This window comes from Symphalangus syndactylus, chromosome 7 (genome assembly GCF_028878055.3).
Source record: "Symphalangus syndactylus isolate Jambi chromosome 7, NHGRI_mSymSyn1-v2.1_pri, whole genome shotgun sequence".
NCBI classification, from domain to species: domain Eukaryota; kingdom Metazoa; phylum Chordata; class Mammalia; order Primates; family Hylobatidae; genus Symphalangus; species Symphalangus syndactylus.
In genome coordinates, this window is record NC_072429.2 from 119,264,149 (window position 1) to 119,276,831 (window position 12,683).

General features: G+C 34.7%; 1 protein-coding gene across 1 annotated transcript in view; it reads left to right on the forward strand.

Annotated features, from left to right (window-relative positions):
• Window positions 1–12,683, forward strand: part of MTBP (MDM2 binding protein) — a 78,385-nt gene that overhangs the window by 45,277 nt on the left and 20,425 nt on the right. Inside the window, exons 14-15 of the mRNA XM_055287137.2 lie at window positions 6,539–6,700; window positions 11,580–11,697. Of these exons, the coding sequence (XP_055143112.1) occupies window positions 6,539–6,700; window positions 11,580–11,697 (280 nt within the window). The remainder of the gene's footprint in view (window positions 1–6,538; window positions 6,701–11,579; window positions 11,698–12,683) is intronic.

A 12,683-nucleotide genomic window follows, 5' to 3' on the forward strand; every position in this document is an offset into this window, starting at 1 on the left:
TTCTGTTTAATGTAGATCTCTTAATAAAATATCCTTTTATATATTTTGGTAGCAGAAGTTGGATGCTACAAATAGGAAAAAATGCAAGTCTTAGGGAAATTAATGTGTTACCTTGAGCATTGATTCTCAGAGTTTAATAATGATCATCAATAATAAGTAAGAACATTTCATGTACTAAGTGACATTGGCATTATAGATTTATCTTATTCAGAAAAGAGTCATAATTTCACATTTTTTCTCTTTTACAGTTAATTTGACTTTCAGTCTTATTTTTTAATATAAATTTTAAGCATTCATTTGTTGCCTAATTGAACTTATTTATTGTTATGTAATTTCTAAGAAATTGATTCAAATTGTGAGTCCTCCTTAGTTGTATGTAGAAAAAAAGTTATTCGAATTATATATTACATATATTATAAAATAAGAGCTATCATTCCTTTCTTTCAAAACATATTTAAAAATTGTGAATTCAGTAGCCTACCTATTCGGTAGAAGATAATTTTAGAATAGTTGATCTCAATTATTCATGGAAAGATTGCAAACTTTTTCAATTGTAAATATCCAGGGTAATTGTGTAGTCTTGAGCTCCTCTAACCATTGGTGTTTTTTTTTTTTTAAACCAAGAAAATGATGTTTGCTCAAGGAAAGCATAATTAGAAAGGCAAATCATTTTTAATAAGTGTAGTACATGCTATAACCAACAAATACATAAATGCACACACACACATATATACTGAAATACCAGTATTGTTATCGATATAAAATGTTTATTTCAGACATCAGCCAGCCGTATTACTCATTTTTTAGCTTTGCTCTATTCCTGCCAAAAACCCATCAGGCCCTGATTTCCTTGCCATAAGCCTCTTGCAGCTTTTTATAACTCAGTTCCTTCAACATCTCCACTGTTTCATCTTCACCTCTGTTCCTCACCTTTCCAAACAGAAAAGCTATCAGAAGAGCAGGGACCTCTCTGAAGCTGGTGCATCTCTTCTTTGTGAAAGGAGAAGACTTAACCCCAAGAGGGCCGTCCCTCCTGGTTGTGTGGGAAGGGAAATATGACATCTATAAGTAGGTTGCTGCCTAGAAGTGTGAGTGAAAAGTTCAACAGAGTTGGTGAGAGGGCAGGAGAGGGTACAGAAATGCTAAAAAAAAAAAATCGTAGGGATGCCACTAGACTGGGCAAAGAGTAAGGTGGGAACCTGAAACTGAAGAAGACCTTAGAGCTAGTTGCTGCTAGAGACACTAGCTCTGGGTATGTCCATGAAATGGCCAATTTGCAATTGGAAGCATTAAATCTTGATTCAGATAAATGATCCAGTTAATCTATTTATGATGAAAATACTTACTGAACAAAACTCTTCTCTACCCAGAGAGTTAATACTGGATTAAAAACTTGGAGACAAAGATGCATCTGTTTAGAATGCCTGTGTCTCAAAAGGCAGAGGCAAATGACAGCAAAAGAAAGTTTCCAATGTAAGCATGTCTTAAGTGTCTACTTCAGTGATTTTCAAATAAGTGAAGTGTGAATATAAAAGTACTTAAAGTAATGCAGTTAACTTATTTGTACATGATAAAAAGTGAAGAATATAATGGGAACAGCTCTCTTCGGAAAAAAATTAGTGGTTCAGTATCCATACAGAGATTATAGTGTTGACAGAAAAACAAAATTTGTTCAAAAAGATTTCCTCAAATTATCAACAAAACACGGGGTAGACTTGTTACTCTTTTTCCACTATTTCTCTAATACTAAATTAGAAAGAATAGCTAGAAAAATTTGCACAAAAATGTACTCACTAATAACACTTTTGAGGCACTTTGTTTTTTAAAATAACATGAAATAAAATTTATTAGGGCTTAATTTTTAAAATTAGTTTATTTTCATTAATTTTATTTTGAAAATTACATCTAATACTATTTAATTAGAATGATATTTAAAATTTATAAGCTTGTGACTTATATTTTAGCAAGTTTGTTGGTAATTTATAACTTTTTGTATTTGAAAATATTAAAAATCTTGTTTCACTGATTTTTCAAGGAAAGGCTTAAGAATGCTGAATGATTTTTAAAGACTGTTCAGTATGATGCAAGGTAAATGTGAAAACAGCAGTATTATCATTTTGCTCCAGTATTGCAGTCTCTACTCTGAGCTCCCTACATCTTTGTTAAATTTATAAAACACAGTGCAAAGCTTATGCTCAACCTGCTGATTCCTTTGGATGTTCTGCTTCTACATTTTTCTTTAATAAATCCTTAGTTATTACTAGCTTTCTCAGGAAAATAGCATTTTTATGCTAACTCATTTTTAGACTTTAGTCCAATGTTTTTCTCTCAAATATTTATCTGCCACTTATAGGCAAACTAATTTGTGTGAAGATTGTTTTACCTAGGTAAATTATCCTGCTCATAACTTGTAAACTTCATCTGTTTTCTCTCTCCATTTCTTCATCATTAAGGTCAATATGGATTCTTACTCTGTTCTTCAAATTGTAATATAATTGACAGGTTTAATAAATATAGGTCAGGTTCAGGTTCAGATTTGAGAGTGTGTGTGTATGTGTGTGTGTGTGTGTGTGTGTGTGTGTGTGTATAATTTTTTTTTTTTTTTTTTTGAGACAGAATTTTGCTCTGTCAGCCAGGCTGGAGTGCAGTGGCATGATCTTGGCCCACTGCAACTTCCACCTCCCGAGTTCAAGTGATTCTTGTGCTTCAGCCTCCCAAGTAGCTAGCATTACAGGCATGTACCACCACGCCTGGCTAATTTTTCTATTTTTAGTAGAGATGAGGTTTCTTCCTGTTGCCCAGGCTGGTCTTGAACTCTGGACCTCAGGTGATTCACCTGCTTTGGCCTCCCAAAGTGCTGAGATTACAGGAGCGAGCCAACACACCCGGCCAGATTTGAGTATATTTTTAACATTAATAAAAACACAGGGGCTAATTTCTGAAGCAGATTACTCCGTACACCTTCCAGATAAAACCAAACCATCGATAACTTTTTGTTTTAGAATGGCTCCCAGCAGATTGTGCAGAAAAAGACAATGAGCCTTATGATTTTCTCACTAAGAAGATGTAATAGAGGCAGAATATATTACAGCTCTCATTTTACTGTTACTAATGTTCTTGATTGTGGAAGCCATGTTAGTTATCTTGGGTCAGATTTGGAAGGACCCTACCAATGTCCACATTGGTGATGCAGGATTTTACAGAGGCTTGTATCATGAAGCTGATGTTCTAAAGTAGAACCTTGACACTGTTTGCCTCCTTCTTATTCTACTCCCTTGCATTATTTATGTGCTGACCTCAGGTAGTGTAATGTAATAATGCTTTAATCCTCTGTGTCTAAGGACACAATACAGTGCTTTTTAGGCAGTAAGCTCTTAAAATTAATAAATGTGTGTTTTGTTGAATTCTCTATGAACTTTTAGGTTACTATTGTGGAAGAAAATGTTACTAGTCTAGAAGTGTTTTAAAATGGACTATTTTTATCAAAGTAATACACGGATATAGTTTGAAAAGTCAAATGATACTGAAAAAACTTCAAGTGGCAAACAGCAATGCACTATCCATGCCTCCCCATCTTTCAGTCCCTGTGTTCATAGACAGCTATCCTCAGCTCTTCCAGGTGGACCCCTATACAAATAATGTACGTATGCTGCTGTTTCTTGATTTACCAGTTTCAGGCATTATCTTAACATCTAACTATGGGAGATAAAAACTTCACTTTCCCACATAATCCTCACTTTCTCTTTCTGCTTCTTAAAGTGAAGTCATGAATTTTGGTTAAATCAGTGGTTGGCTTTAACATTATTATAATTTTATGAATGAGTTTACTGCTGAGCCATGCTATAAATGATGATGATCAGATCTCTCTTACATAATTCTTTGTTTTTCTTATGGTTGATAATCACCTTATTTTAAATTTGCCTACTCTTCTGTATAGACAAAACATTGCTATGTATTTCCAGAGGTTCCAACATTTCTGCTGCACTCCTATCATTAACATTCATTGTGTGTTCAAATACATCAGTTTCTTTATATTTCTCTATTGTTTTCTTTCCTGGAGTGTTTCATATTTTGCTCGACTATGGACTGATTGCTTATATCTTGCTAATATCTTGAAGATTTCCCTTTCCTCTTTTCTTCTTTTGCAATGTTCTTTTTCCTAGACCCCTTATTCTCCTTTTTCTTGGATTATGCCTTTGTTCGGTTGGTGCACTTCTTCCAGTCACTTTTTGAGCAAAAGTTCACGGAGCACAAATTTTTTGAGTTCTTGCATGTCTGAAAATTTATTTACTTCACTAATAAAATTCTAGGTTAAAAATCATTTTCCCTCAGAATTTCAATGATACTACTTCGTTGTCTTCTGCTTTGCTGTGTTTCTGTTGAGAAGTCAAATATAATTCCTATTCTTTGTGGTAATCTAATTTTGGTTTGTTTGGTTTTTACCCACTTTCTGGAAACTTTGTCTCCAGAAGCATTGTCTCTAGAAGGTTTACTCTGAGTCATACTGTGTTTATCTTTCCCCTCTTCCCCACCAGCCCCTGTGTAGGCTGGTATTGGCAATTTAAATGGGAGAGTCATATCTTGAAACTGTGTAGTTGATTGGCAATTTAAATGGGAGAGTCATATCTTGAAATCTGAAATTTTTTTTACCCTTTTAATAATTTTCTTCCTCCTATTCTCTCTCTTTCTTTCTCTCTCTCTCTCTCTGGAGCTCTGGAGCTCTTACTAGATATTGACTTCACTGGACAGAATGCCTGATTTCCATTCCTAGTTTCATATTACTATGTTTTTGTTCTAGTTTTGGGGGGATATCTTCCATTTTATTTTGCAGCTCTTCTACGGAATTTTTGAAATTTGATCTCTTGTGTGCTTAATTTTAGAGTCATTTTTTTGTTCATTGATTTTTTTTCTTTATCAAAGCATCCTGTACTTATTTCATGGGTGCAGTATATTCTCATATGTCTATGAGAAAATTATAGCAAACTTTGTTTAGTTTTCTACAATGCTTTTGTTTCTGCTGGACTCCCTTTTTTCTGTTTGTTTGCGTTAGTCTCTCTTTTGGATGTTTTTTAGTTTGAGATTCCAATGAATAATACCCACTTCTCCCCCCAACATTTGAACCAACTGAAAAATAAATGTAAGAAATATACAGATGGAAAGAAATTATAGATGAAAGCTGTACTAAAGGATATGGCTTTTTAGATCTATGGCCAAGTTGGCCTTCTCATACATACACCCAGCATCGAATTTTGCCACTGAATGGCTGTCAGAGCTAGGCAACTGCAGACCAACCCTGCAGCAGAAGTCTGCAGAGAAAATACATCCTGAAGACTTGCTCACTCAGATGAAAGTCAGAAGAATCTATCAGAGCATGCTTTGTTCATGACTAGCTCAGTGAGTGATGGGAAGGAAGAGGGAAGCTGAAAGTGTTAACTGAATCAAATCTTTACACAGGGAAATAAAGAGCTGCCTCTCCCCCTCAACACCTTTCCTTAATGTCTGGAGATTCTTTTGTTTCCATCCTATCTTGAAATGGAAGTTTTGTATGCTTACTTCTAAAGTAATATCTGTCAAGCTTCACTATAGTATGGTGAAGTGACAATTCAACATTTTGTTCATGAGCTTCTACCCCTAACTCCACCCCTTGCTATCTAGAGTTCTTTTCTCTGACAGCATTCAGTTTAACCAAAGGAGAATCCTCTGATATTTCCAGTGGGGCATTTGTGGATGTTAGCTTTCTGGTATCAAGGCTTGGAGTCCAACCTTTCAATGAATAGACTTTTCCTTAATCCCTTAGTTTTAACCCCAGCCTCAATACTATCTTTTCGTATACCTGATGTTCCATACAAAAAAAAAAAAAAAGAAAAAAAATGCAAGCAATGTTGCCTGTCTAATAGGAGTAGGTTGCGTAGGGGAAGGACCTGCAGTTCTAACTTCCTGTGCTACATCCAGTCCTGTTTCAGTCCAGCATCTCACCACCAACTTTTGTACTCCTCGGTAGTGCCTCTCTACAGGCATCCAAGGTGGCTCTTCCTCTACTTTGCAGACTCAGTTACCACTCGACTGTCATTTATGTCTTCCAAAATTTGTTGAAAAATGTCATTATTTATCATTCCTTCTTTTGTTCTCCCTTTTTGTTTCTTTGCTGTGATTTTAGGTTTTGAGAAGAAGAAACAGAAGTGGCCAAGCTACCATATTTAACTGAAAGTCTAACAGGTTTTATTTCTACATAACCATGAACATAAGACCATTTTAATGCTCTGCAATATATTTCTGAAGGCTTTAGTAAACCTGCCTTTATCTGTTATCAACTTATAGTATCAATGAATTACTTCTGTTTATCTCACAAAACTGGAAATTCTCCCATTATCTACAAATAGGATTAAAGTGAAAGAAGGCCTACAATCCTGAAAACAGGAATGTTGATTTACTAGAGAATTTCACTTGTTTTACTTCTGAAAATATTTTCCACAAAAGAGTAGTAGATGAGCTCCAAAGAGAATAAAAAATAAGTCAGTTGTATTGATTTGTCTTATAGAAAGGAGAAAGTTGGCAAAACAGCCTGAAACAGTTTCTGTTGCTGAACTCAAAAGTCTGTTAGTACTCACAAGGAAACACTTTTTAGATTATTTTGATGCTGTGCTTCCTAAAATGATTCTAAGAAAGATGGACAAAATTAAAACCTTCAATATATTAAATGGTAAGTTTTTTATTACTTTAAATTTTAGTTCTTTGTGTGTGTGTGGCAACTATGACATTTATTATTAAAACTTATAAAATGTATTGGTCAAATCAAAATGTATTTCGCAAATTTAAATAATAATAGATACTTATATAGATACAAGTATGTATGTATATGTGATGAACTGTATTACTCATTATTTAAATATTATAAATTTTCTAGTAACTTTTTTCATTAAGTATGTTCAGTGTAATTGTTTTTGGGCAGAGGAAGAAGCACTTTAAGATGATGCCTCTCTTTAGTCTTACTAAGCTGCTGAAATGCGTGAATTTCTATTAAGCTACATTTCCATGAAGTGTGGAAAGCAAAATCTACATAGTAAATTTAATAGAGGTAAAAGTCCATATGATAAGATGATGCATATTTAACATTCAATAGGGGAGGAACAGTCAGACTTCACTGAGACAGCTGGAAATCATTTCATTATTTAGTTGTATTTCTTTCTGCTTTCCTGAGTTCCAGTGTTGTGATGAATTTGAATAACCTTCTTTAAGGACACAGGCTGTGGAGCTAAATGGTCAGGGTTCAGATCTCACTTTTGTTACTTGCTAACCAAATGTCTTTAGGCAAGTTATTCAACTCTTTGCCTGTTTTGTCATGTTTAAAATGGGAATAATAATATAACCCACTTATTAGGATTATTGTGAGGATTAGTAGGGTTATTGTGAGGATTGAATGAGTTGATACCTGTAGAACACTTAGAACACAAGTACCAAAAGAGATGTTATTTGTTTTATCATTATCATCACCATTGCATATCAGTACCCAAGTTAAATAGCATACAGAGTAATCTGAAAGGTGCTGGAGACATTTTTAGATTACCTGTAAATGGGGCATGTGTTCAATAAGTGAGAGACCATAGCTCCATGGTTATAGCATGGACTCTGGAGCAAGACTAGCAGCTTACTTGCTATGTGACCTTGGGCATGTTTTCTGATCTTTGTGCCTCTGCTTCTTTATCTTGAAATTAGGGATGACATAGGTAGTTATGAAGATTAATTATTCCTAAATTGCTTAGGCAGTTGCCTAGTATAAAGTAAGTGCTGGTTAAATAAATATGAATTTTGAGGAGAGAACTACAAGTAGGGTAGAATAGTCATGAAGGCTGATTAGGAGCCAAGGAAGCTGATGTAGGTCTTGAATGACGCATAAGATCTAGATAGAGGGAAGATAAGATTTGCCAGGTAGAAGCACCATATTCAGGGTCATGGAGGTAAGAAAAGGCAAACTGAGATCAAGAGAGAGATTGGCTTACCAGAGGATTTGTATGGGAGATAAGGGTTGAAAGATAGGAAGGGCTCACATAATTGCTAGGGCTTTTATATAAGTTTAAGGATATGTATCTTAGAGTTACCTGTACAAAGGACACCTGACACACTGAGCTGCAGGAGAGCTCATCTTAAAATCAAAAAGGTTTGAGCGAAGGATGAACACAATCTACAGTCAGATTATGTCACTCCTTTGCCCAGACCTTCTTGATTGCTTCTAACTGTACATAGAATGCATCATCCTTCATATGGTTTGTAAAAACCTTAAATGGTATCTGGCTTCATACTTATTCTAGTACCAGTACGTTTCTGTTTCCTTTCTACCACAGGAAGTCCTTTCTTTCCTTGGACATGTTACATTTCTTTCTGCAGTGTCCTCTGCCTGGAATTCTTTTCTTCCAGCCTTTAACTGATTAACTGACGATCATTCTTCAGATCTTGATTTAAATGTCACTTTCTCAAAGAGGCTTTCCCAGACCTTCCCCAGTTTCCGTTGTTTTATGTTATACTCTCTCCCTGTAATTTTTTTTCAAATTATTGGATCACATTTTAAGATTGTATTTATTGAATAAATGAAAGAAACTTGGAAGATTTTTAGAACCTGAACTGAAATTAGACAGGTTATACATTTGAACATGACTCCTAAGAATGAAGCTGTGATTTTTAACATCTTTTGTTGCTTTGATTTGAATAAATACATCTACTTGTAAATTACATAATGAAAGAAACACTAAGGCCAATTAGATATCATATTCTGACTCATTTGCAAGCATGCATATTAGGAGTTATTAGTAATTAATAAGGTTATTTGATCTGCTTATTTTTTGGTAAAAACTAGCATGTATAACAAGTGACAAGTCAGTATGTAGAAAATGCCTAATATAACCATTTATTTACACATTGTCACAAAGTTGCTAAAGACTTTGACAAAGTCTAATGTGATATCTGAACTCACAATACAATAACTGTAATAACTGTCTCCTTTGTATGGGCCCATTGAACACATCAACACACTGCATAAGTTTTCCAGGTAATTCTATCAGATCATTATTTTATTACTTCAAACTCTTAAAAAGGATCTTCTGGCATTTATTTATAATTCTTTATTAATTTGCAATATAACATTTTCTTTGTGATTTATTCATATTTAAGTATGTAAGGTTATAGTGGCCTCAATTCATTAACCACATAATGTCATGTCTTTTTGTTTGCTGTGATTTGTGATTTTATAGGTCAGTTTTCCCTATTTCCCTGTTGTGTTGGTTCTATTGTTCTATTTCTGTGTTTCCTGTAAAATGGTTTTTTTTTTTAAAGCAGTGTTCTTGGTTTCTCAGAGAGCCTTTGTGCTTTTTTGGCTGTCAGCATAGCCCAGCGTTTTGACTGCCACATAAATGAAATGTTGTGTTTATTTTATTGTAAGAATTGTATTAAATGATTCCACAAAAGACATGACACATATAAATGTTTTCCCACCTATTTCTTAATATTTAGCCTATGTAATTTATTTTTTAGGTTGTATATTATATTATAATATTTAGGAACAATTTAATGTTTACTGTTATTTAAGATTGCTTATATTCTTTTATGAACTCATAGCATGAAGCTGTGCAGAAATGCAAGTGATTTTTTTCTTTATACTTTTAGTGGAAAGCCACATGAACATTCAGTAGCATGTTATTTTATTATAAAGCTCATTACTTTTTAAAATAGCATTTCGCCACCTTTACTAAAAAATGCGAAGTGTTGTATTTGGATGGTGTTTAGATAGGGCAGTTCAATATAGGTGTTGAAAATACTTTAAACTATTCAGGGTTAAATAGTTTAATAAGTAAAAGGAAAATAAGATGCAGTTTGCATTCATTTTCATTTATGTTTCTTGTTTAAAAATTCCTTTAACAGGCCAGGCATGGTGGCTCACGCCTATAATCCCAGCACTTTGGGAGGCCAGATGTTCGAGACCAACCTGGCCAACATGGTGAACCCTTTTCTCTACTAAAAATACAAAAATAGGCCAGGCGCGGTGGCTCACGCCTGTAATCCCAGCACTTTGGGAGGCCGAGGAGGGCGGATCACGAGGTCAGGAGATTGAGACCATCCTGGCCAACATGGTGAAACCCCATCCCTACTAAAAATACAAAAAATTAGCCGGGCGTGGTGGCGCGCTCCTGTAGTCCCAGCTACTCGGGAGGCTGAGGCAGGAGAATGGCGTGAACCCAGGAGGCAGAGCTTGCAGTGAGCCGAGATCGCGCCACTTCTGTCCAGCCTGGGTGACAGAGCTAAACTCCATCTCAAAAAAAAAAAAAAAAAATTAGCCGGGCGTGGTGGCAGGCACTTGTAGTCCCAGCTACTCAGGAGGCTGAGCCAGGAGAATGGTGTGAACCTGGGAGGCGGAGCTTGCAGTGAGCGGAGATCAGGCCACTGCACTCCAGCCTGGGTGATAGTGAGACTCCGTCTCAAAAAAAATAAATAAATAAAATAAAAATACAAAAATAAGCTGGGCATAGTGGCATGTACCTGTAATCCCACCTATTTGGGAGCCTGAGGCAGGAGAATTGCTTGAACCCAGGAGGCGGAGGTTGCAGTGAGCTGAGATCACGCCACTGCACTCCAGCTTGGGCGACAGAGTGAGACTCTGTCTCTGGAAAAAAAAAAAAAATTCCTTTACCAAATCATTATTTTCTCAGTCCTCTCAAAAATATAAAATGAGTATTTTCGTTAATGTTGATAATTAGTCAAATAGCTAATGTTAATAATTTTCAATGAGTTTATTAGAACAATGTTCAAAACAATTCTAAAACCAGATAGTTTTGTAATCCAAAGAGTAGCACAGTTAGTAATTTTGCCAGTGTTAAAACAGTTTGAATATATTAATACTATTTATAATAATTTCTATTAAGAACGGAAACTGTCCCTTTAGGTTTTCATTGAAAATCCCAATATTATCAGCAATCTCAATATTAGTTCACTGCAGCATATTATCTAGAAAGATAAGCACACTCTTATATATAATATTGGATTAGTAGAAAATAACATTGAATGGTAGTGATTTGAAGGTGTGTGTGTTTAAGCATCTTGGTTTCTGCGAGTGATCATCAGAACATCATAACTTTATTATTATTGTAGTTTTGAGAATAAGGTAATCTCTTTTTTACACAATGTAATTTTTTGGTCTACTTGTGCTAATTCCTATTTCTAGTATGAAAATCACACAGAATATCCAATATATTCTCTACAGAGTTATCTTCTTTTCATTTAGAACTGTTTTCACCCAAAATAGCAAAGTTATGCTTTTATTCCATAGGAGTCCTAAATAGTGCTAATTCAATTTTGTGAATTTTAGCTTATGACATTTATTATGAGGTGATACTTTATTTGCAACAAACATTTCTATGGCCTTTTGCACAGTTTAGGCCATCAGAGAGGTCTTTAATAAATGCCTGAGATAAGTATGCCTTTATAGACACACATACACAGACACGTATGTATGTGTCTATAAATACACATTCTTTTATTAACAAAATTCAGTATGTTAATACTTTTCAGACTTATGTATATTTCTTTCACTTTAGATTTTAGTCCAGTGGAACCTAATTCCTCAAGTCTAATGGAAACCAATCCTCTGGAATGGCCGGAAAGGCATGTTCTTCAAAATTTGGAAACTTTTGAAAAAACTAAACAAAAAATGAGGTAATATTTGAATCTGTAGTAAAGCATGTGATAGCTCAGTAATTTGAATGAACTCTTTTTTAAAATAGTTAAATTATGTTCATGAGATTTAAGCAGTTTATAGTTTTATTATAAAAGAAATACATACTTACTGTGAATAGTTAATCACTAGAGTAGTATATCAATTAAAAGGGAAGTGCTCATCTTGCTCTGCCCTGCACTTGTACTTTCTAGGTCTGTGTCATCACAGTGAACATTTTGGTGTATAGCCTTTCAGACCGTCTTCCATACACATACACAGTATATGAAGATATAAGAAAATCTTACTACAAGAACATGTAAAATGAAGTAGAAGTACTTGCCTCATTTGAACCACTTTGATCTGTTCCTATTTTACATTCATATATGTTTATACAGTGCCTATTAATGAACTGTACGAGGCAGGATTTTTTGTTTTGTTTTGTTTTTGTTATTTTGGTTCAGTACATAGTAGGCCCTTAGTACATAATTGTTAAATGATGGAATAAAACAGGAGAAGCTAAGCTCTCTTACATTACTTTTCTCCCAAATATTACAAATCACATTTTTATTTTTAGCTTCTCCATGGATAGTGTTTTGTTACTTGCTATAGCTTTGTTTCATACACATGAAACAGGCATTTATTGAGTACCAACCATGTGTCAGTCACTGGGAATATGAGGAATAACAAGCTGTGCACTGCCCCTCTCATCTAGAGCTTACCTTTTAATGACAGCAGCAATCAAAACAAGTAACCAGACAAATAAATATAATAGTTGTAAATTATTCTGTGTGTAATGAATGAAATAAAAAGACTGGGGGAGAATAATTTTATTTGTTGTGGGGAGGGAAGTGGTAGTACTCACTTAGATGAGGTAGATGGTCAGGGAGACCTTAGAGGACGTTACATTTGAGCTGAGACCTAAGGGATAAGTGGGTGAAGTACATTCAGTCACACAGGACCAAATAGGTCCTCATACACGGTTCGG